Source organism: Dendrobates tinctorius, unplaced genomic scaffold (genome assembly GCF_039654945.1).
Source record: "Dendrobates tinctorius isolate UK_male_01 unplaced genomic scaffold, ASM3965494v1 ptg000062l, whole genome shotgun sequence".
NCBI classification, from domain to species: domain Eukaryota; kingdom Metazoa; phylum Chordata; class Amphibia; order Anura; family Dendrobatidae; genus Dendrobates; species Dendrobates tinctorius.
The window spans coordinates 28,708,622-28,734,919 of NW_027361730.1; the positions used below are offsets into that span (position 1 = coordinate 28,708,622).

The window sequence follows — 26,298 nt, forward strand, 5'->3', positions numbered from 1 at the left end:
TGTGTGATACTGCCTGCTGAGCCGTGTTTCTAATCCTCTCCTGTGTGATGCTGCCTGCTGAGCCGTATATCTAAGGCCTGTTTCACACTTCCGTTTTTTCAAATCCGTCAAAATCCGTTGTTTTCCGTAAAAAAACGGATCCGCCATTTTTTGCAGGATCCGTTTTTTGTCCCATAGACTTCCATTACGGTTACCTCGGATCCGTCAAAAAAACGGATCCGTTTTTTTAAAAACGGATCCGTTGGCATCCGTTTCCGTCAAAAAACGGAAACGGATCCGTTTGGCGGACACAAAAACGGAAGTGTGAAACAGGCCTAATCCTCTCCTGTGTGATGCTGACTGCTGAGCCGTGTATCTAATCCTATCCTGTGTGATCCTGACTGCTGAGCCGTGTATCTAATCCTCTCCTGTGTGATACTGTCTGCTGAGCCGTACATCTAATACTATCCTGTGTGATACTGACTGCTGAGCCGTGTATCTAATACTATCCTGTGTGATGCTGACTGCTGAGCCGTGTATCTAATCCTCTCCTGTGTGATGCTGACTGCTGAGCTGTGTATCTAATCCTATCCTGTGTGATACTGCCTGCTGAGCCGTGTATCTAATCCTCTCCTGTGTGATACTGCCTGCTGAGCCGTGTATCTAATCCTCTCCTGTGTGATACTGCCTGCTGAGCCGTGTATCTAATCCTATCCTGTGTGATGCTGACTGCTGAGCCGTGTATCTAATCCTCTCCTGTGTGATGCTGACTGCTGAGCCGTGTATCTAATCCTCTCCTGTGTGATACTGTCTGCTGAGCCGTGCATCTAATCCTCTCCTGTGTGATACTGTCTGCTGAGCAGTGCATCTAATCCTATCCTGTGTAATACTGACTGCTGAGCAGTGTATCTAATCCTATCCTGTGTGATGCTGACTGCTGAGCCGTGTATCTAATCCTCTCCTGTGTGATGCTGCCTGCTGAGCCGTGTATCTAATCCTCTCCTGTGTGATGCTGCCTGCTGAGCCGTGTATCTAATCCTATCCCGTGTGATACTGCTCTCCTGAAATACTCTGTGCTGCTGTCACCCTGCTGGTTTTATGTGTGATCTACATGGTGCTATGAACTATATGGCGGCATTATGTGTGAAGTATATGGCGGTATTACGTGAGAACACTATGACAGTATTATCTGCTAAAAGGGGACCCATTCTAGGGTGGTTCTGGCTGAGCACATGCACACGGGTCAGGGGTAATAGGTGCAGTCAGGGGAGGGCTGGTGAGGCAGCTGAAGAGAGGAGTCTCATTTTTATCGTTACTGTATGGCTACATTTCCCCCATCCTGCTTCCCAGCGTCACCCCGGACTGCGCCTGTCGCCTCACTTTCACACATCGCCAGGACAGGATCTGAGGAGGGGAATGGGGTCTTTGCCTGCAAAGTCTGGATCAGAACAGGCCATCAATCAGCAGAAATGTTTCCTGGATTTCTGTGCTGCTGTCACCCTGCTCCTCCCCCATATATCTCCCTCTGTGCCCCCCATAGACCAGCACACTGCTCTCCTGAAATTCTCTGTGCTGCTGTCACCCTGCTCCTCCCCCATATATCTCCCTCTGTGCCCCCGCATAGACCAGCACACTGCTCTCCTGAAATACTCTGTGCTGCTGTCACCCTGCTCCCAGAATCCTTGCTGCCTGCCATCCTCGGTGACCGAAGACCCCATTCCTCTCCTCAGATCCTGTCCTGGCGATGTGTGAAACCGAGGCAACAGGGGCCTGATGTATGGTGGAAGGAGCAGGGCGACAGCAGCACAAAGTATTTCAGGAGAGCAGTGTGCTGGTCTATGGGGGGCACCCTGTTCGGTGCCAGGGATTGTACATAGAGCGCTGTGTTTTATACACATGGATGGACCGTCTGCTTGTCTGCTCCACAGATATCCAGGAAACATTTCTGCTGATTGATGGCCTTTTCTGATCCAGACTTTACATGCAAAGACAGTCAGTAACTTTGCAGGCCCCATCAAAATGGCTGCTCACTGTGTTCCTAGATGTCATAGGTTTTTGTGCCAGATTTCAGTAGCTGCTCCCCCTAGTGTTAACAAGTGGAAATGCCAAACTTTTTAAAATTATTTTTCATATTTTGCAAAATTAAAAACAAATGATAATATTTTTTAAGAAAATGTAAACATTAATTCTTTACATTTTTTCAACTGCTGAAAAAAAAATTTTTTGGATGGCGCCTTCCATTTAAGTGGGTTTTTGGTGCGTTTTTGAGTCTTTGTCCATGCTAATGTCCTTGACTTTTCTGCAGAAAAAACGCTGCAAATAATGATACCTGCGTTTTTGCAGTGCTTTATCAACACCCATTCAAGCCAATGGGTGAAAAATGCGGCAAAAATGCTGAAAGAAGTGACATACTCTATGTCAAAAAAAAGCAGCAAAGCACAAAATCCTGATGACACAAAAAAACAGTGTGTGCATGAGATTTCTGAAATCTCATAGGCTTTGCTGGTAATGTAAAAAGCAGCTAAAAATTTGTATAAAAAAGCAGCAAAAAAAAAAAACAAAAAACACCCAGTGTTAACATGACTAAACAGTATCAGGTTCCTAGTCGAACCTGCATTTACTGGGTGTATTAGATAAAATGCTTCTGTAAGACCAATCACACATGGTCGGCTACTGCTGTCGAAAGACAAAATTTATATATCAAGTGTACTTCTCTTTTACTTTTGAAGTCACTAGTACACATTGGGAGTAGATCATATAATAAAAGGTGCCAAGAGACCAAAATAGTAGGAGTAATGATAAACGAATGTATCTTTATTAAGTCACATTAAAAATACATCAAACAGTTGACCAAAAAGTGTACGAAGGGACAGCATCCCCAACAAATGGTAAGGTAAATGAATAATACGTAACTCAAATAATATGGTGGCATCAATTATTTCAGTTCCATAAAGGGTAATGTTACTTAAACTACCTTCACAATACGTGTATATGCTTTTATATATATATCCCATAGTCATACAAGGAGAAACAAAATGACATAGAAAAGGGTAAGTATAAATACTAAAGCTGGGAGTTGTGTGCCGGGTCTCCTACGCGCGTTTCGGCGCTCGCCTCACCTACAAAGATGTCAAGCACCGAAACGCGAGTAGGGAACCTGGTACACCTCTCCCGAATTTGGTATTTATACTTACCCTTTGCTATGTCATTTTGTTACATGTACAAAAAAAAAAATCAAATTACTACTACAGGTAGTTCAACAATTCAAACAAGCGGCGTGAGGAACATGTTCACAAGAGCTTACAATCTATAAAAGGATTATTATATTGTATGGTCCAGCTTTAAAAATAAGAGTATTCATTTAAAGCTGCACGAGACAATCACAAGCCATTATCTGTCCATGTCCAGATACAAAACGTTTCTGAGTGCATGGAGGCTGTGGGATAAGATGATAGAAAGGACTGGATTCTGAGAAAATATAGGAAGTAGAAAACTGAAGAGATTAGTGAGGCGATTTTATTTTAACAAATGCATTGGGAACGATTTTTGGCACTCATTAATATCAAGATTCTCTCTAATTGGAAACAGCTTGGCCAGATCTAGAGTTTTTCAATTGGGAAGGGGACATCACCGATAACATCCCAGGGCAGCACTGGTCTTTGCTTGCCGTGTTCTCTCATCACTTCTCATTAGAGCCAAAAGGGAGCTTACGGTTTCTGAGCATTGTAAAGGAATATTGCACAGTGAGATTATACTGCGCATACTTCAGAATTGACAACACACAAATGCTTAGGAGGGCAAGGACTAGCTCAGTCCCCGAAATGGACGTCACTGATGACACTTTGTATTAGAGCGGGGGGCACAGGCTGCAGTAGTGACTGCAGCCTCTGCACCTTGTTGTCCTGTTTGAGTATCCCAGCATGCACTGGTATTTCTCAAACAAAACATTATCAAATTGAAAATAAAAAAAAATAAGGCAGTTAGAGTAGAAGGTGAAATGTAGAGACTTTTTATTAAAGTATATTAGAAAAGCTATTTGGTTATTACATTAGAGAGACATTAAGATTAAAGGGGTGGTCCACAATAGAAATTAATTTTCATCCTAAATCTTTAAGTATTTAATGCCATAATCTAAACTAATTTTCTAATATTTTTCAATTAAAAATTCCCTATCCTACCCCAACTAATGTTTTTCCTTACTTCCTTTATAACTTTTTGGTTGAGAATCCCAATGCAGGCTATGCTCCCTCCCAGAAACGAAGCGTCATCATTAACCTTTGTTTCAGGTGCTGGGCTAGTCCCTACGCGTAGTACACAATAACAGTGTGCTCTCTCGCAGTCTGAGATCAGCAATGACGAACTGTCAACAGAGCGCACTTTCAGAGTGTGTTGTCAGAATACCCTGCGTGCAGAAACCAGTGACATGACTTGAAGGGATGGTTATGGTCTCTGCAGGTTGGGATCCTGACAAAGTGTGCTCTGTTGCCGGGCTCGTTATTGCTGATTTGATCTGAGTGTTGTACATTCAAGTTTACACAAACTGGTCCATTCGTTACTTAGTGGTTTAACTATTTATATTGTATATAATCATGTTTTCTTTTTATCATTATTGTGCGAGCACCTCTTGTATGTGGTGCTACATTTAACCACTTTTGTTGAATAAAGGCATTTTATCTTTAGATCAATTTTCCTTTTATGATCACTTGTTCGGTGTTTTCTTCATGTTTTCACAATTTTTCCAATTGGTCTACCTTTCCACCCAGCAGGTATATATCATTCACCCCTAGGAGATCCTATATTATATATATATCTATATCTATCTATCTATATATATATATCTCTCTCTCTCTATCGTTTTACAGGCAAAATCGCTTAAACGATTCAAAGAAGCATCCCATTCATTTTAATGAATTCCGCACTTTTTGTGCATATTGATGCGTTTTTTCCACAAAAAAAAACGCATCGCGGTAAAAAACGCAGCATGCTCAATTTCGCAGAAAATTCCGCATTTCTAACTATATTCTATGAGACTGGGAATGCTCCAGAAAAAAAGCATAAAAATCGCGCGGAAAAAAACGCGCGTTTCCTGTGAAGGAGTCCGGTTTTGTCAGGAATTTTCTGCATACGTGGGTACATAGCCTAAGTGATAGCTGTAATTTGTATGTAACCCCTTCTCATGTACAGCACCATGGAATCAATGGTGCTATATAAATATAATAATAATAATAATAATAATAATAATAATAATAATAATAATAATGTTGGATGTATGTCTTTTGCTGCGTTCAGTACATATTTTAAATGAAGAAATACCTAACAATGCAGTATGCAATATACTTAATATACTGGTTTAGCACTTGTTTTATAGAGTCACAGACTGACCAGTATAATGTGTGCGGACATGACAGTCCCTGACTTTCTAGGCCACAGAGCCTGATTTTTGTAATGGGGCCACAGACTGCAGTATAATCTATGAAAAAGGAATACAAAATCTGCAGTGTTTTCTCCACACTAAAAAATATATATGGCTTACTTGTATTCCATAGTAGTGCTGCCCGGAGACGTCAGAGAGACAGAAATCTCTACACCATTCTTGGTCCAGTAGGTGCTTTGAACTGTGCCTAGGCCATTCTGGGTGAGGTTGCACTGCAATAAAATGGGGCCAGAGTCTTTCTTTATAGTTACTTCTTCGCTGGCATTGATTTTTGGCTCTGAAAGAACAAAGTGTTAGTTTTTAAAGGTTTTCATTATTTTAAAATTAAAAACACATTTCAATGCTTTTTGCACAAGATGTAATAATAAAATACACTTATTATTGCATCCATACAACTTATTATATGACTACAATTTTTAACTGCTGGGAGGGGAATGTAACAAAGTCCAAGACACGGAGACAAATGATGAAAACACAAAGGTCAAACTACAGTTAAAAAAACAAAGAAGATACTTCATCAGAACAGCAGGTGGTGGATCAGCTACCTCAGCAGCTAGGCATCAACCAAGAATACATACAGGAAAATGCAAATTTACAATGTCACACCTAACCAGCCTACAGATAATACCTATACACAGCAGCACAAAGTATATATCGGTTTACCTTAGCACTGATCAAGCCAGGGATGGCCTCAGCTGAAATAGCAATAATCTCTTATTGCCATGGTCTCATCTCAAGGTTTTGCTAAGTGAAAGCTTGTTTTCACTTCTAGTGAGAGCACCAGAGGGGGCAAACCAGTAGTCAATAGACAATCGTTCATCCTACAGTTCTCTCTCCCAACTCCCTCATAAACAGAAGCACTCATCTGTGCTATGAAACAGTCGCTGCCAAAATCATCCGGGAGGGGATCACTCTCCCGAGTCCCCACCATCATGTCTTGGGGGACTAGGGATCGGGTGATTGATATTCATTCGTCCTACCCTTTTGATCAGCAAACAGATAAGGCCTCTTTCACACATCAGGTTTTCGCCGTCAGGCGCGATCCGGCGCTTTTGACAAAAACCGGATCCGGTTTCCCCCCCCATTGACTTGCATTTGCGCCGGATCGCGCCGGATGGCCATGCGTTTCATCCGGTTTTCGCCGGATCCGGCAATGTGTCGCGCGTCCGGCTTTTTTACACAATGAAAGCCTATGAGCGCCGCAATGCGCCGGATCCGGCGACAGTCGGATCCGGTGGCCGGATCCGGTTTTTTTGGTCTGAGCATGCTCAGTAGCTCTGCCCACAAGACACATATATAAAAGCAAGACAGTGGGACCCTCAGCCACACCCAACATGCCACCCAAGACAGCAACCAGGCGCAGGAGAAGGCAGGAGACCACTGCAGCACCATCAGCACCACCACCACGCCAAATGGAGCAGCAAATGGAACATGCTGAGGAGGGGAGTCCAGCAGCAGATGAGAGACGGTAATTATCAAATCCCCCATTCCTCCAAACTAGGGCCATGGAATATCAAGATATTCATTGGCCCTTTGTTTCTCTTTATTCAACAGCCGCCCAAGAGATGCAGCAGCACTGGCAGCAGCTGTAACACCACCCACAGCCATGGAGTCTGGCCAGCAAGAGGACAGCACATCTTCTTCTGGGAGCCCTCCCTCGCATCGTCAGCGTTTGACGGTAAGTTTTTATTTCCAAAATCCATCATCTCTGTAATATATGTCTATTCATTGCCTTTTATTTCAAAACAGGAATCACAAGATGAAGAGGAGCTCCCAGAAGAAGAAGGAAGGGGTGGACAGACACCTGGAGTGGGCTCACAATTGGTAAGTTTTTGGCATCAAACGCAGAAACACAACATCACACTACACACAACACATAGAAAACAATGTTCTGCAGACCACACACAGCAAACAAATGCCTACATCCAAAGACATAACATTTTTTGTTTTCTTCTCTAGTCTTCCCAATCTGGTGCTCGGCCAAGAGGTCCTCGCAGTGCCTCCCAGGGTCGTCGGCGACAGCAACGCGGCGGTCACCAGCGTGTAAGTATAAATATTTTTGCACTTTTTATTTCATTTCTTTTGTGGAGGCTAATTATGTTATTTTTGTCTTTTTCTTTAACAGCCTTCACAGCGTGCTCCCGACTGACTGTGAGGATGGAGGAATCGATGTGGACCACCTCATCGATCTCGTCAGAGAAAGGGAGCCGGTCTGGAATATGGCTGACCGCCGCCACGCTGACCTGATCGTTACCCGACGACTCTGGGAGGAAATCTGTTCGCTCCTTGTGGACCGCTGGGAGGACCTCGATGCTCGGGCCCAGATTAAAGAGCGTAAGTATATACAGTACAGGTTGCTTAATGTAAACCAGTGTTTCCCGAACAACAGTCCTCGTGGTCCCCACGGATCATGTGTTCAGGATTTCTATTTACTATGGAAACCCTGAAAACATGACCCCTGGTGACCATGAGGTCTGGAGTTTGGGAAACACTGATGTTGTATACTAACCACTCCTTTCTCGTTTCAGGGGACAGAATTGTGAAGCGGTGGCGGTCTGTGAGGGATCGTTTCAAGAAGGAGTTCAATAAAGAGATGCGGGCCCCAAGTGGATCTGGAGGACGCAGGAGCAAGTACAAGTACGCACAAGCCCTGTCGTTCCCCCGGGATACAATGGTCACCAGAAGGTAAATATTACACACCACATGTGAAAAAAAAATGTTTAGATGTAACAATTTTTTTTCAGCCAGGGCCATGCCATGTCACTTTTTTAATTGTTTTTTTTTTTCTCTTTATTCCACAGCATGGTGAGCAGCACTCGGGAGCCTGCACGGTTGGACCCTTCTGAGGCGATCCCTGAGGAGACCGGCACCGAGGGACACTTCGACCTCCCCGGTACATCTGCACCTTCACAGCCTTCCCACACATTCGACCCCTCTGTCCCATCCACCAGCACAGGAGCATCGTGGCCGCCTACATTACATGAAGCTGCTGGTGAGGAGATCGCTTTCCCTTTACCCCACCCTTCTGCCCCTGCCACCTCTAGTACACCTGCGGGTACTGGGCGGCAGTGGCAGAGGGGTCAGGAAAAGACTTATGCGCCAGAGTTCTTGCATCTGAATGCATCTTTCCAGAACTGTCTAAAAGTCTTGTCAGAGCAAATCTCCGCAGGCTATCAGCAGATCAACTCCAGCATTCTGGAGGTGAAGACACTTCTGCAAACCATGCATTCAGAAGCAAGATCTTCGCCAAACCACACCTTTTTCAGGTCTGTTGTGGAGCGCATGGAAACGCTATCTCCTACCCAGCAGATGCATGTAATGCATTCATGCCACGGTGCTCTCCAGCACGTTACCTCCCAACCTCCTCTTCCCACCCCAGTAGTTCCTCCACCTGCACCCCCTCCAGCCACTTTCCATCCTCCCCCTCCTATTACATACCATCCACCTCCCCAGTACCAGCAACCTCCCCAGTACCAGCAACCTCCCCAGTACCAGCAACCTGCCCCATACCAAACTCCTTCACCATACAACTTGCCATCAACATGATCTGCTCCTACAGTCCCTGCCCAACCCTCCACTCCACCGCCCACCACCTCTTCTGCCTCCCACATGTCCACCCATTCTGTAGCTTTTTCCACACCTTCACCTCTAACTGTTCCTTCCCCACCACGATCCCAGTCCTCTCTCCACACTCCCAGTGTCGAAGTGTCCCGCAGCCCCTCCAGCAGTATTTCCACCCCACACTACACAGATTTATAATGTGTGTATTTTAATAAAAATGACCAGTTTTATGGTTTCAAAGCTTTATTAAAAAAGTTTATTAAAATTTAAAAACAGTTTTCTAAAAAAAAACATTTTTCAATAAAAGTTAAATTATTTTACACTGGTTGTCTGTCATTTCTTTCTGCGGCCAAAAAGGTTAAATACAGGGTATTTAAAAGGTAAAATGGTATTCAAAACTAGGTATATAACTGTGGGTAAATTTTAGCTTTTTGCCACAGTTGTGTTCCTGGTTGTGTTTGAAGCAAAGTATTTCACCTAAAAAGTTGTGTTTATTGTTGGTGATTTCCTAACAGTGTACACAACTTTTGTTAAAAGGTGAAATACTTTGCATAAAACACAACCAGGTACACACCTGTGGCCTAAAGCTAAAAATAGTAAGACCATGACAAAATAGCCAACTTTGGTTGGCAAAGGTATATACTGTTGGTACAGAAGATACACAATTTTGGTTAAGGGCACAAATCTTTCACACTCTGTCATCCTGCCAGTGTACTCTGCCTTGAGGTGACAAAGTATAGTGCAAAATTGTCCCTCATTATTGAAACAGTCACAGAACTTCTAGTGGTAATGTCATGGTACTCTTGCAAGGTGGTTTCTTCAGAGGTGTCCTCAATGGAAATGGGTTCCTTGCAGATAACAAAATTGTGGAGTACCACGCAAGCTTTGATCACCTCGTCCACAGTTTCTGTCTTGAGGTTGATCGCAGTCAATAGGACCCGCCATTTGGCTGTCAGAATACCAAAGGTACATTCAACCATTCTTCTTGCTCTTGTGAGGCGGTAATTAAAAATGCGTTTTGTTCTTGACAATCCTCTGCTACCGTACGGTTTCAAAAGGTGTTCTGACAGCTGGAAGGCTTCATCCCCTACACAGACAAATGGCATAGGTGGACCAGATGTTTGCGGCAGCGGTCTAGGGGGTGGGAACTGGAAGGTGTTTCCATACAGTTTACGCCCCATGGCAGACAGTTTGAAAACTTGAGAGTCATTGGAGCGGCCATAGGCCCCAATATCAACAGCAATAAATTTGTATTCCGCGTCAGCGATGGCCATGAGGACAATTGAAAAATATTTCTTGTAATTGAAATATTCTGATCCCGATCCGGCTGGCTTTACAATGCGGATATGTTTCCCGTCCACAGCGCCCAAGCAGTTGGGAAACTGACATATCTGTTGAAACTTTTCTGAAATTTCAATCCACCTCTCTGTTGTGGGCTCTGGTAAAAACTCTTCAGCTAAGGAGTCCCACAGTGCACGGCATGTGTACTTCACTATTCCAGATATGGTGGAAATCCCGAGTCTGTACTGGAAATGCAGTGACGAAAGGGATTCTCCAGTTGCAAGAAATCTGTGGGGAATTAAAAAACAATCAATTAGTTTTAAATCACAGCATTACATACCAAAACTCAGCTATAACACTTGGAGATACAAACTACCACCAACAAGATTGCAGTGAAAGTGTGCTCTGATGCGAGCATATCCAATAAATGTGGCTTACCTTAAAGTCACCATCAGACGCTCTGCGGGTGAAACAGAGAAGCGGCAATAGGTGTCTGCTTTTCTTATGAGGTGTGCAATGCGCTCCACCAAGTAATCAAAATTCTCCATTTTCATCCGAACATATCCAAAAAAATGTATCCGGGTTTCGTCGAAGGTCCATGCAGAGTGTAGAATAGACCCCACGCGTCATTCTCTTGGCTGTGATGGGGTGGATCCACAAACGTCGTCTACGATGCCTGATGCGCTGCTGTCTCGCTCTCTCCTTCTCCAGAACAATCACCCTCAAACGATTCGCCTCCGCTGTAAAATCCGCCAAATTCTTCAAAATATTTCCAATGACAACATCCATCTTCGCCAGTAACTTGCTCTTCTCTCCAACCTGCACTTTCTCCTCTACAACCTGTCAAAGAAGGGCTGTAGAAACATGCTATATATAGTTTTCCAGTAGCCAATCCCGTTCGGAAGGCCACAAGGGGTGTTTTTAAAAACCGGATCCGGCGTAATCCGTCGAAAAACGGATGAACCGGATGAGACGGATCCGGTTTTGTCTGTCAAGAACAAGACGGATCCGGCAGAAAAACGGATCCGTCACATCCGGTTTTATGAAATATTTGCCGGATCCGGCGCTCCGGCACGACGCCGGATCGCGCCTGACGCCGAAAACCTGATGTGTGAAAGTAGCCTTAGCCACTGTCACATATTTATGATTCTGGCAGCGGCTTGTCTTCCCGTTGAAGAAAAGGATCGGGCGTCTTAATTTGAATTGTGCAATATTTATGTGCCCTAACAATTTGTCAGCAGACAGCTGTATAGCCCACATACACATTAGATGGAAAGTTCTGAAGGAGAAACAACGGTGGAAACATCACAAGATGGAGCAAATATAAGGAGGGGGATTAACCCTTATCTCTCCAGTGCAGGACATACAACACAACAAAATAACACAATCTCAATGCAGAGGTTAAGCCTCTTACACACCCAGATGAGGAGGCCTCTGTACATGGTGCGGCACACTTCACAAAAGAAGGATGGAGTGGAGGTGAACATAGAATATCATGTGATTGTTGCATGTAATAGAGGTGAGGGGGCACTTTACGGTTGGACCCCATATTTATTATAAATACTTAGCCAAGTGTTTAATCTTCTCTTGGCATATGCTGACAGAAGTTAGGGCCCTTCCACATAGCGTTTTCTCCTATGTTCAGTGGCCCAGTCAGTGCTTACATCTGAACACCCCACAAACCAAGATATGGGCGTGTGCACAGATGTAGACATTATACTGATTCAGATGTAGTCGCTGTGTGCTCTGTCGTGCATCATTTTTAGCTGTATACGCCTATTGGACACGGACACCAAGATATAGTCTCCTAGGTTTAGCTGGGCTGGGCTAAAATTGAGATTCTGACAAAAATTGGAATGATGGAGACGTTCGGTAGAAAATTAGTGTACTGTAATTAATTTGCTTAATTACGCCCAGGTCTACTGCTGCTTATTACATTCAAAGCAATGTAAGCAACTTGACAGTCATACAGAAAATGATTACTTCAAGTTATTGCTAAAAGGTGGTTCTATAACTTGCTTAATCAGGTTTCTGTCACTTTCACACTGGTTCTGCATTTTGTTCTAGTTTTTATTAAATAACTAGCTGAAGAGCCCGGCACTGCCCGGGCATAGTAACTAATTACGGTTTATTTTGTTATAATATATATATGTCCCTCCCACTCCGCATAGCCACATTCGCTATAATATCCCACATCATCCCGTCCAGCCAGAGCTACCGGACTACTACCCCTAATATCCCACATCGTCCCGTCACCCAGAGCCACCGGACTACTACCCCTAATATCCCACATTATCCCGTCAAAGCCACCTGACTACTACCACTAATATCCCACATCATCCAGTCACAGCCGACAGACTACTACCCCTAATATCCCACATCATCCCGGCAGCCAGCGCCACCAGACTACTACCCCTAATATCGCTCATCATCCCATCAGCCAGAGCCACCGGACTACTACCCCTAATATCCCGCATCATCTCGTCAGCCAGAGCCACCTGACTACTACCCCTAATATCCCAAATCATCCCGTCAGCCTGGGGTCAGAACCAGAGCGCTGAATGGAATGGTCCTAACTTCCATACCGGGGATCCCTTTAAGAGAGGTATGAGGTCAGTACCAAAGTGTAGAGTGGATTTGCCCTCACTTCCATACCGGTGATCCCTTTAAGAGGGGCCTTGGGTCAGAACCAGAGCGCTAAGTGGATTTGCCCTAACTTCCATACCGGGGATCCCTTTAAGAAAGCCTGGGATCAGAACCAGAGCGCTGGATGGATTTGCCCTGACGTCCATACCAATGATCCCTTTAATAGAACCCTGGGGTCAGAATCAGAGCACTGAGGGATTTGCCCTAACTTCCGTACAGGAGATCCCTTCAAGAGAGCCTGGGGTCAGTACCAGAGCATTTGAAGGCAATTTCCCTGACTTCCATACCAGGGATCCCTTTAAGAAAGGCCTGGGGTCAGTACCAAAACACTGTGGATTTGCCCTAACTTGCATACCAATGATCCCTTTAAGAGACCCTGGGGTCAGAACCACAGAGCTGAGTGGAACGGTCCTAACTTCCATACCGGGGATCCCTTTAAGAGAGGCCTGGTGTCAAAACCAAAGCGCTGGATGGATTTGCCCTGACTTCCATACCGGAGATCCCTATGGGACGGAGGATGTGTGATGTGTATATGGGTGTTGTCAAGTGGGAAAACTTGCTCATAGCAACCAATCACTGCTCAGCTTCTTTTGAACAGCTCTGGTGAAATGAAAGATGCTTCGTGATTGGTTGGTGATACACACACACACATACAGTTTTATATATAGAGATGACACCGCATAATTTGTCATGTGTTGTTGCATTAACAAATTTTTAGATCTAAAGACCACAGGATTTTTATTATGTTGGGTTACATAAAACCATAGTGTTCAAAACAGGGTGTACTTTGTTCTTTCATGACTGTACCTTTGGATTGCAGCTGTAGCTAGATGGTTAAATTCAATCAGTAATACAATAGAAAAGTTAGTGTCTCAATTATTTGAGAAGCACTCACATCAAGGTTTTTAACCTCTAAATATATTGCAATGATCATATTTTACAGCTCTGTGCTCATTTTGCCTTTCTACCCAGTTAAGTCTTCCGTTTTACATTGTCTATGACATTACGTGATTAAAAACTGACGTGCTGAATCCTCTTAAGCTCTATATAAAAACAAGAGGTTAATTTTCCCTGTATGAGTCATTAGTCACTGCAAAGGTCCCTGTCAGGGGGTGAAGAGGAGCAGCTGGGTCAGGAGTTTAGGAGAAAAACAATAAAATGAATTGAGAAAAAGTTCCTGTTTCTACAGAGAAAAGTATTAGCTGGGTAGAAAGGCAAAATGAGCAATTGTAAGTACCGTACACAGTGCTATATAATATGATGACTACAGTATATTAAGAGGATAAATACTTTGATGGGAAGGCTTCTTTCAGTTCCTATTAAGCTGTTTTTTCTTTTAGGCTATGTTCACATGTTAGTTGTTCAGAATTTTACATCAATACTTGTAAGCCAAAAGCAGAAGTGGGTTAAAAAAAAAATGCAGAAGTGGAGCACGTGTTTCTATTATACTTTTCCTCTCCCGATTTTGGGCTATAAATACAGATTTACGCTGTGTTCACACACAGCGTTTTTTTTTTCGCGTTTTTCCAGCGGATTTACCAAAACATCAGCTCAAAAAATGCTTAAAAGAAGCTTCCCATTCATTTTAACCGCTTCCCGACCGCCCACAGTAGATAAACGTTGGCGCTTGCAGGGCTTTGTGCAGCGCCGACGTTTATCTACTGTCGGCGGTTTTGTGCCCCCCGGGACCCCAACATACCTTATAACGTGGGGATCCCGGTGCACAATGCATGCTGGGACCCCCGACGTCATCGAGACCTGATTGGTTCCGGTCCTGATGAAGTCAGCGTCACAGCAGCAATGAGAGCACTCGCAGGGAAAGCTGCTTGTTTTCCGGCGATCTCACTCATTGTAACGCGACTTCTCCTCTGATCTCACACTGACAGATGATCAGAGGTGAAGCAGCGTTACTGGGTGACTAGATTGCTGCCTGGCACAGCTGATCGCTGCCTGGCACAGCTGTGCCAGGCAGCGATCTTGTCACACAGTAACACTGCTTCTCCTCTGATCATCTGTCAGTGTGAGATCAGAGGAGAAGTCGCGTTACTATGTGCCTGGCAGCGATCTTATCACATAGTAACGCTGCTTCTCCTCTGATCATCTCTCAGTGTGAGATCAGAGAAGTGGCGTTACTATGAGTCAGATCGCAGGGCAGCGATCTTGTCACAAAAAGAAAAAGAAAAAAAAAAAGCAGGTACGCAGGTTAGGGCTAGGGTTAGGGCGTGTTGGTGTTAGGTTTGTGGTTAGGGCTGAGATTAGGGTTAGGGGTGTGTTGGGGTTAGGGTTGGAATTAGAATTGGGGGTTTCCACTGTTTCAGTACTTCAGGGGCTCTGTAAACGCAACATGACGCCCGCAGACCATTCCATCAAAGTCTGCATTTCAGAACGTCACTACTTCCCTTCCGAGCCCCACCGTGTGCCCAAACAGTAGTTTTCTCCCACATATGGGGTACCAGCGTACTCAGGACAAATTGGACAACAACTGTTAGGGTCCAATTTCTCCTGTTACCCTTATGAAAATAAAAATTGGGGGCTAAAAGTTTTTTGTGGAAAAAAAATGATTTTTTTAATTTTCACGGCTCTACATTATAAACTTTAGTGAAACACTTGGGGGTTCAAAGTGTTCACGACACATCTAGATAAGTTCCTTGGGGGGTCTAGTTTACAAAATGGGGTCACTTGTGGGGGGTTTCCACTGTTTAGGTACATCAGGGGCTCTGCAAACGCGACATGACACCCGCAGACCATTCCATCAAAGTCTGCATTCCAGAACGTCACTACTTCCCTTCCGAGCCCCACTGTGTGCCAAAACAGTAGTTTTCTTCCACATATGGGCTACCAGTGTACTCAGAACAAACTGGACAACAACTTTTGGGGTCCAATTTCTCCTGTTACCCTTGTGAAAATAAAAAATTGGGGGCTAAAAGATCATTGTGGAAAAAAAATATTTTTTATTTTCATGGCTCTACGTTATAAACTTCTGTGAAGCACTTGGGGGTTCAAAGTGTTCACGACACATCTAGATAAGTTCTTTAAGGCAGGGGTCCCCAACCGCCGGTCCGCGGCCCAGCACCGGGCCGTTGCAGTGCCCTTGCCGGTCCGCGGACACAAGGGGAGCCAGGGGGCGGTGCAGCAGCTGATACTCACCCTGCATCCCGCGGCGGCTTCATCCAGCGGCGGCTTCATCCAGCGCTGAGCGGTCACGTGCTACCGCTCATTTAAGGTCATGAATATGGACGCCACTCATCTCCCATAGGCGTGGCATCCATATTCATGGACCTTAATGAGCAGTAGCACGTGACCGCTCCGCACAGGAAGAAGCTGAAGCGCCGCGAGATGCAGGGACGTGCAGCGACGGGAAGGAAGTTCAGCGACGTGAGGGTAAGTATGATGGGGAGGATGGGGGAGCCAAGCGGAGCCATAAATATAAGGGAGGGAGAATGGGAGCGGAGCCATATACACAGGGGAGGGAGAATGGGAGCAGAGCCATATATACAAGGGAGGGAGAGTGGGAGCGGAGCCATATACACAGGGGAGGGAGAATGGGAGCGGATCCATATATACAGGGGAGGGAGAGTGGGAGCGGAGCCATATACACAGGGGAGGGAGAATGGGAGCGGATCCATATATACAGGGGAGGGAGAGTGGGAGCGGAGCCATATACACAGGGGAGGGAGAATGGGAGCGGATCCATATATACAGGGGAGGGAGAGTGGGAGCGGAGCCATATACACAGGGGAGGGAGAATGGGAGCGGATCCATATATACAGGGGAGGGAGAGTGGGAGCGGAGCCATATACACAGGGGAGGGAGAATGGGAGCGGAGCCATATATACAAGGGAGGGAGAGTGGGAGCGGAGCCATATATATAAGGGAGGGAGAGTGGAAGCCGAGCCATATATACAAGGGAGGGAGAGTGGAAGCCGAGCCATATATACAAGGGAGGGAGAGTGGGAGCGGAGTCATATATACAAGGGAGGCCGGGAGAGTGGGAGCGAAGCCATGTATACAAGGGAGGGAGAGTGGGAGCAGAGCCATGCATACAGGATGGGACAGGGGAGCCATGTATACAGGATAGAAGAGTGGGAGCAGAGCCATGCATACAGGATGGGAGGATGGGAGCGGAGCCATGTATACAGGATGGGAGAGTGGGAGCAGAGCCATGTATACAGGATGGGAGAGTGGGAGCAGAGCCATGTATACAGGATGGGACAGGGGAGCCATGCATACAACAGGGGGAGCCACACAGAGCTGGACGGGGGGGACCACACATACATTTTCTGATGATTAGAAAATAATCAGCATGTACAGTACTCCAGTACAATTGTTCTTAAGTGCTCAATGCTCCATTTCCTTGTAGGTTCCAATCATCATTAGCAGTGACGGTCATCAGTAGAAGTAGCCCAGTGCTCCCACTGAAACAGAGAAACAAGCCCTGTGCTCCCACTCATTCAAAACCTATGGTGAGTTGAGTCACATTAAAAATGTTATAATTAAATGATAAATATGCACTGCTAAACTACAACCGCGTCCATAGCCCCGCCCCCTTATGACCAAAGCCCCGCCCCTGTCACACATCCATCCCCGCCCTGCCGGGCCATGGAAGAATGGTCTTGGTTCAAGCCGGTCCCTGGTGCAAAAAAGGTTGGGGACCACTGCTTTAAGGGGTCTAGTTTCCAAAATGGGGTCACTTGTAGGGGGTTTCCACCGTTTAGGTACATCAGGGGCTCTCCAAATGCGACATGGCATCCGATCTCAATTCCAGCCAATTCTGCATTGAAAAAGTCAAACGGCACTCCTTCCGTTCTGAGCTCTGCCGTGTGCTCAAACTGTGGTTTAGCCCCACATACGGGGTATCGGCGTATTTGGGAGAAATTGCACAAAAAATTTAGTGGTTCATTTTCTCTTTTTACACTTGTGAAAATAAAAAAAATGGTTCTGAAGTAAAATGTTTGTCAAAAAAAGTAAAATGTTTATTTTTTCCTTCCACATTCCATTCATTCATGTGAAGCACCTGAAGGGTTAATAAACTTCTTGAATGTGGTTTTGAGCACATTGAGAAGTGCAGTTTTTAGAATGGTGTCACTTTTGGGTATTTTCTGTCATACTGACCCCCCAAACTCACTTCAAATGTGAGGTGGTCCCTACAAAAAATGGTTTTGTAAATTTTGTTGTAAAAATGAGAAATCACTGGTCAATTTTTAACCCTTACAACTTCCTAAAAAAAAAAAAAAATTATGTTTCCAAAATTGTGCAGATGTAAAGTAGACATGTGGGAAATGTTATTTATTAACTATTTTGTGCGATATCACTCTCTGATTTAAGGGCATAAAAATTAAAAAAGTTTGAAAATTGCAAAATTTTCTAAATTTTTGCCAAATTTTGATTTTTTTTTTAAAAAAATAAGTGCAGTTCATATCTAAGAAATTTTACCACCATCATGAAGTACAATATGTCACGAGAAAACAATGTCAGAATCAGCAGGATCCGTTGAAGCGTTCTAGAGTTATGACCTCATAAAGTGACACTGGTCAGAATTGAAAAAATTGGCCCGGTCACGAAGGCAAAAACAGGCTCGGGTGCGAAGGGGTTAATGCATTTTGCACTTTTTGTGCATATTGATGCGTTTTTTAACGCCAAAAAAAAAAAACAAAAAAACACTTAGTGGTAAAAAAACGCAGCATGCTCGTTAATTTCGCATTTCTGGCTATTTTCTATGTGTCTGGGGACGCGCGGAAAAAATTGCGGCAAAAACGCGCGTTTTCTGGGAAGGAGTCCTGTTTTCTGCATACTTGTGCACATAGCCTTAAAATTCGGACCAAATACTGAACATGTGAACGTAGCCTTATCTAAACAGTTCAGCTGGTATCACTAGGGGAATTCACATCCTGCATGGTCTCAGGATATGCCACAAATGTGTAACATGGGGATAGCTCCCTTCAACACAAGAGACTCCAATGTGAGAGGCAACCAATTAGGCACTCATTCCCTACTGCCAAGGGTAGGAATGTTTTTTGCATGGGATATACTACACGCAGTGTTTCTCAAGTTCAATCCTCAAGACCCACCAACAGGTCGTGTTTTCAGGATTTCCTTAGTATTGCATAAGTGATGGAATTAATGCTTGTGCAGGTGATTAAATTATCACCTGTGCAGTACTAAGGATATCCTGAAAACATAACCTGTTGGTGGGTTTTGAGAACTGAAGTTGAGAAACAGTACTACAGGTTAAAGTGGGACGCTGTTAAAGGGTTTGTCCACTTTATTTTTAACAAATGTATTAGTGAAATATATGGAGGCACTAGCAAATGTATTAGTATTACAGGGTCCCTGCTGTAATATTTAATTTTTGGGGAGACTGTAGGAGGAGATTCACAGACTGTACCGCTCTCCTCTCAAACAGCTGCTTATGGAGGAAGATTTGACCAGACCAATCCATCCATCTCCTCTAATTTAAAAACGCTGAATGGGAAAGCAGTTTTTCAATAACAGACTTTGCTTATATAATTTCTTGATAAGAACCTTTCACTATTTTTTTTTCTTTTTAGAAAGGATAGACTATACCAATTTAAGCCATTAAGACATCAAAAGTGTCAATTTTTCATTTTTGCTCATGTGTCCATCTCTTTCCTGCAAGAACCATATTTGTTTTCATAGCCACAGGAAGGTCAGCATTACATTTGAGATGCATATAAAAAGACATATGCATGTTTTTCTCAATATCTGACATGAAATCAGAATAAAACTTTCCCGTTTTAGGTGAATTAGGATTACCATTATTATGAATATTTTCCAAATGCCAGAATAATGAGAGAGATAATGTTTTGAGGCATTTTTACTACTTATTGCAAACTCAAAAGTTTACATCATTAGTATTTGGTACCACTTCCCTTAAACTGAATGACTTGGGTCAAATGTTTAGGATATCCTCCCCACAAGCTTCTCACAATAGTTCGTCGGAATTTGGGCACATTCCTCCTGACAAAACTGGTATAACTGATCCAGGTTTGTAGGTCGCCTTGCTTGCACCAGCCTTTTCAGCTTTACCCATAAATTTTCAATAGGATTGAGATCAGGGCTTTGTGATGGCCACTTAAAACATTGACTTTGTTATCCTTAAGCCACGTTGTTACCATTTTGGCAGTATGCTTCAGGTCACTGTCCATTTGGAAAACCCTTTTCAGCCCAAGCTTTAACTTCCTGACTTAAGTATTGAGATGTTGCTTCAGTATTGCCACAATCTTTTCTCATGATGCTATCTATTTTGTGAAGTGCATCAGTCCCTCCTTCATCCCAACTGTGAAACCCCATGTTGTGGGGTTGTTTTGCTGGTGTTCTTAGGCTTCCAAGCGTCTCCATTTTTCCTCCAAACGTATCAATGGTCATTATGCCCAAAAAAATAGAATTAACCTTACCGGTAATTCGATTTCTAGGAACCTTCCACGACAGCTACATCGGAGGATGTCTTCCCCGCCCTAATAGGGGACAGGAACACAGAGGTTAGATACCCCTCCCCTTCCTGCAACTACCAGTGTTTTCCTGGACACCAGTATGAATAGTTACCACCAAAGTGAAGGAATCATCCAATAAGAATATCAGATAGGGAGGGAAATTAGTGCTGTCGTGGAAGGTTCCTAGAAACCGATTACTGGTTAGTCTAATTCTATTTTCTCCAGTCACCTTCCACGACAGCTACATCGGAGTAATACCAACAGCTAATTTCTCTAGGGGGGGGATCACGGCCTGCAGCACTCGTCTGCCAAATGTTAAATCCCCATTGAAAATTAGCCTGTAACGCCTGGTGAACGTGTGGATGGACGAACGACCAGGTGGCGGTTCTGCATATCCGCTCTGACGAAGCATTCCCCTTTTATGCCCATGATGTTGCTAACGCACGGGTAGAATGTGCCCTCAGTGAGGCGGGTGGCGCCAGCTTCTGTGATGCGTAGGTCAGGCAGACAGATTGTGTGATCCAAATCGCGATCGTGTTCTTTGACGCCTTCTTGCCCTTATTTCGTCCTGAGAACTGGATCAATAAATTCTGGTGAATCCGCTAGGCTTCACTCTATTGTCGGTAGACAGGACCACTCTGCAAATGTCGAGAGTGTGGAAGGTCTCTTCCTTATGGTTGGAAGAGCTTGGGCCGAATGAGGGCAGTACAATGTCCTGATCCCTATGAAAGTTTGAGTAGAAAGGCATGATCTAATCTCAAGATAATATTATCTGTAATGATTGCCAGGTAAGCTTCTTGAATTGACAGGGTCTGCAATTCTCCTATACGTCTAGCCGCAGTAATTGTGACTAAGAGGATGGTTAAAGGGTTAGGTTTTCATGGTCATGGAATCTAGAGGCTCAAGTGGATCTTAGGTTAGGGTGTTGAGCACGGTGTGGAGATCCCAAGGAGACCCCTGACTGCAGAGTTTAGGACGAATCCTGGCTGCTGAAGCAATAAAATCGCTTGATCCAGCGGTGGCTGGCCAGGTCAAGATCAAAAAAGATGCTAAGAGCTGATATTTATACTTTTAGTGTGCTGGGGATAAGGCCCTGTTCTAGACCTTTTGTAAACGTCTAGGGTCTGTGCTGCACTGGGATGGAAGGGATCAGGAGTGCCTGGAGAGCACCATGGCGTAAACCTTTTCCCAGACCTTGGCATAGATGGCCTTGGTTATTGGTTTTTGGCTGTCCTGAAGGGTTTTGATTACCCTATCCGAGAGCCATTTGGCTCTTAGGAATTCGGCCTCAATAACCAAGCTGCCAGGTTCCATTTGCCCACGTCCGGGTGTAGCAGAGGACCTTGGTGAAGGAGGTCGACCTTTTTGGGGTAGAAGCCAGGGCCTTCCTGGGCCATGGCAAGTAGGGCACGGTACAAACTTCTTCCGGGCCACAGAGGGGCGATTAGTATTGTGGTACCTCGGTCCGTCTGGATTTCCTGTTGGTTTTTTTTGCCCGCATCGGTATGGGTGGGCAGGTATATGCCAGGTTGGAATCCCACCATTGGGTGAAGGGCATCTATTCCTTGCACTTCGTCCATGTGGTTGAGGGAGACGAATACCCGTCTTCACATTTTGCCTGTTGGCGACTAGGTCCACCTCCTCCCCATCTTGAGGCTAGGGACACGAATACCGTCTGGTCCAGGTGCCACGCCTCCGGATGAAAGTCTTCTCGACTGAGGAAATCTGCCTGGGTGTTGGCTGATCCTTTCAGACGTACTGACCAGGAGAAGATCCTTGCTGCTATTGCCTTCAGGCCGGCGTACTTCTTACCCCCTTGGCTGGAGATAGGCCACTGTGGTCATGTTGTCCGAGTAGATGCAGACGTGGCGATTTTGGATTAGCGATGATGACGTCTTTTAGCGCTTTTCCTACCGCCTTCAGTTCTCTCAGATTTGAGGAACTGGTGCTGATGCTCGGCAGCCATCGCCCCTGAAAATAGGATCTCTCTACTACTGCGCCCCAGTCTTGTTGGCTGGCATCTGAGCGGAGTGTTTTCAGGGGAAGCTGAATCTGGCTGACTCCCTTCTGAAGATTTCAGTAGTTCAACCATCACTTCAGGTCCGGTTTAACCTGACCAGGGAGGGGAATCCTTCCGGACAATGGAATTTGTCGCCATGTAGGCCAGGCGGATCGTGGAATGTAAAAGCACGTGGCTTTATAGAATTTGGCTGTGGGCCTGAGCCCAAGAAACCACCTGGGTGCATGTGGTCAGAGATCCTAGAGCATACATTGACTCTGAGGGTTGGTGCCCGCTGGTCCCTGAACTAGGTTCTTTTGTGGACAAGGTCGACCTGACAAACCTTAGGAAGGATGTCTTTACCCTTGAGTCCGAGAGAACTCCCAGAAGCTTCCTTCTTGTGGAGGGATAGACCAGGTTCGGTATCCAACCGAGGGATCTTAATATCCCCGGGGTCTTTCCTACGTCCATCTTCTGACATGAGATAGATGGTATAGAGAGGAGGAAGTCGTCCAGATATGGGATAACGCCTATCCCCTGTCGCCGGATGAAAATCACTGCTTCCGCCATGATCTTGGAGAGATACATGGTCGGATGGATTGGCACATGGTAATATGCATCCTTCAGATCTACCGTTGCCATTACCCAGTTCTGTCCGATGAGCGAGACTTCCCCTGATTGACTCCATTTTGAATTGCCTGTACCGGACCGATTCGTTTAATGGCTTCAGGTTTATGATTAGGTTTTCCTCTGATGGCTTCATCACCAGGAAAGGACGTGCGTAATGGCAGTGTCCTTCTCCCGCTTTGGCACCCGCGCGTTCTACTGGAGCAGATCTCTTGGTAAGGAGGCTGTAGGGAGGTTACCCCTAAGCATTATGGGGAAGGACTCTCAAACCCAATTTTTAGTCCATCTCGTATGGTACGGTGGACCCACTGATTTGTGGAGATGGACTGCCAGCGGGTGAAAAAGAGCGAGACGCGACCCCCAACCGGGCATCACTGCTTATCTGGGGTCTGTTGATGGTTAGGGACAAGGATGTTCCTGCCCTTGCCCCCCTATACTCTTCCTGAGTATGTCAACAGGACCAGGGATTCCCAGCCAGTCTCTCATGCCAGTACTGGCCCAGCCTCAAGCTGCTTAGCGGCTGTCATCTGACGAGGGCATGCAAATTCAGCTAGAATAGCTGTTGACAGAGGTTTGGTCACGGGAGGGACGAAAAATCCGTCTCCTAGGATTTCTATGTTCCGGAAGAGATCCTCTTGTCCGAAGCTTTGTCCAGGATGTTATCCAGGACAGGCTTGAACACATAGTGGCCCTGGAAGGGGATGGCGCACTATTTGGAGATAAGTCGCCTCCCTTAGGATTTTAACCAGGGCACTGGAGTTAGAAAGGACGGCCGCTTTTGCGGCTACCCGGACCTGGCGAGAGCAGTCACGCTCAGCCTAGAAGAGCTGGTGCATTAAAGAATTACCCGAGACCTGCGAATTACAGGCTGGTCTTCCGCCCTGGTCTCAAGTTGTTTAGCGACCGCCAGCAGAAGCATCGGCTAAGAACCTTGATGCTTTCTGCAGTAGGGCGTCAGGTATCTTTTCCCCTGAGGTGCCCCGAGTCTGTGCGTAATCATAGAGACAGGGCATGTGAAAGTTATATTAGCCTCTAGCAGATTTGTAGAGGTGTCCCAGGACTTCCTTGATAAGCTCTCAAAATATATATATAAAAATGTTTTTTTTTTTCTTCTCGATCCATTGGATCTTTGAGCTGGGAGGAGCCCTCAAAGGGATAGGCTTTTTTTTTCAGATTCTGTACGTTCTCGTGTACATGATACCTTCAGCCAACATCTTGTCCTGTACCGTGTATTTAACTTCTTCATCCTCCACCCCTGTAGTGCTCTTAACTATACTGATTAGCTCACCCATATTCTCGGAACCAAGTGATATTTTTTGTTCCCTGGTTTTAGGGGTGGACGTGGAAGAGGAACCCTCAATCTCCCTAGCGTCCTCTGAATCCGAGGACTGAATTTCGCCTGAGTCTGATCCTATCGGAGCTTTCTTCCTCCTCCTAGAGGGAGGCGGTCTGGGAGAAGTGAGCCATGGAGCAGTGAACCTCCTGTATTATGAGGGATTTGATGCTATCCAGGAGAGGGCTGCTCAGCACGAAGGACCTCTCCGTACAGGACGGGCAGAGCTTTCCCCGTATGTCGAGGGAGTCTGGCAGCACACATTTTACACTTGTGGCTGGTCCTCTTAGGGTCAGAGACCTTTTTCTCCCCATATTAGAGAGGTATGCTACGCCATTTTAGGAAATAAATACTGGATAGCCAGGGCCGACGCCTGCTACTTACAGTAGGAGGGGGTATGCTGGGCTCCGCCGACGCAGAGAGGTCTTGTCACCGTCCATGCCGTCTACAGTCAGTGTCAGACAGGTGTCTTACCTGGTGATCTCACCCGGACCTTGAAAGATCGAGGGTCCAGCGTTGTTTGTGCACCTCCTCCTCCCTTTGGCCCAATGGGGGGGAACCACATGAGGACGCCCCAGAATGTGACCGCCGGTCCCAGGAGTAACACGCCCCCCGGCGCGCGCTCCACCGTGGAACGCATAGGGACAGACCGGAAGTGACACGCACCCCCAAGCGACGTGCGCCCCAGTGGAAAGCCCAGTAACACCCGAAGTGGAGGACCGCCAATCCCAGCCAGCGTGAGCCCCCAGGAACCGGCAGCACGGAGGAGGAAGCCGGGGAGCTATCTGGAGGCCCCTGGCGCGCACATCACCGCCTCGCTTTACCCCCGAAAGGAGGCGCGGGAGAGTTCCCGAGTCCCACCATGCAGGAGGAGACGGGAGCAGCCACCGGAGGAGAGCAAGGCCCCCGACCTCTGCTGCCCGGCATCTGACAGGTATCCCAGCTGGTACTGGACGTGGGGTGCTCCCGATCGCCAGCCACGGCAGCACCATCGTAGACCTCTTCATGCCCCATAGGGGACAGGAAAACACTGGTGGTTACAGGAAGGGGAGGGGTATTTAACCTCTGTGTTCCTGTCCCATATTAGGGCGGGGAAGACATCCTCCGATGTAGCTTTCGTGGAAGGTGACTGAAGAAAGTTCAATTTTAGTTTCATCAGACCACAGGACATGTCTCCGAAAATTAAGGTATTTGTTTCTGGGTGCATTTGCAAACATTAATGATTTTTTTCATTTTTCTTTTGGAGTAATGGCTTCTTCCTGGCAGTGGCCTTTCAACCCATGTTGATACAGTACTCGTTTCACTGTGGATATTGACACAATCTTACCAGCTTCCACCATCATCTTCACAAGGTCTTTGGCTTTTGTCCTTGGGTTGATATGCACATGTCGGACCAAAGAACATTCATCTCGGACACAGAACCCGTCTCCTTCCTGAGCGGTATTGATGGCTGGACATTCCCATCTTATTTGTCCTTGTGTATAATTGTTTGTAGAGATGAATGAGGCACCTTAAGGTATCTTGAAATTGTACCCAAGGATGAACCAGATTTCTGCAATTCTACAATTCTTTCTGATATCTTGGCTGATTTCTTGAGATTTTCCCATAATGCTACACAAAGATGCAGTGTCTTTCAGGTGTGCATTAAAATACATCCATATGTGTGTCTAACTCAGATGTTGCCAAAAAACTTATCAGAAGCTTCCAAACACATAACATCATCATATGGGCAGTCCAGAATTTTTTAAAGGCATATAAATCTTCGTGCATGTAAACTTTTGACTTTGCAGGAAGTAATAAAAATGCCTTAAAACATTCCCTTCTCTCATTATTCTGGCATTTGGCAAATAATATTTATGGTAATCCTAAATGACCTAAAACGGGAAAGGTTTATGCAGATTTCATCAGGAATATAACTGGGAAGAAAAAAGCACAATAGTGTCTTATTCAATGACAATAGAGAGTAGGGATAAAGTGAGATACACTC

General features: G+C 45.5%; 1 protein-coding gene across 1 annotated transcript in view; it reads right to left on the reverse strand.

The window, feature by feature from the left end:
- NPTN (neuroplastin) overlaps nt 1–26,298 on the reverse strand; it is a 106,666-nt gene that overhangs the window by 37,833 nt on the left and 42,535 nt on the right. The window contains exon 3 of the mRNA XM_073579461.1: nt 5,513–5,690. Within this exon, the coding sequence (XP_073435562.1) occupies nt 5,513–5,690 (178 nt within the window). The remainder of the gene's footprint in view (nt 1–5,512; nt 5,691–26,298) is intronic.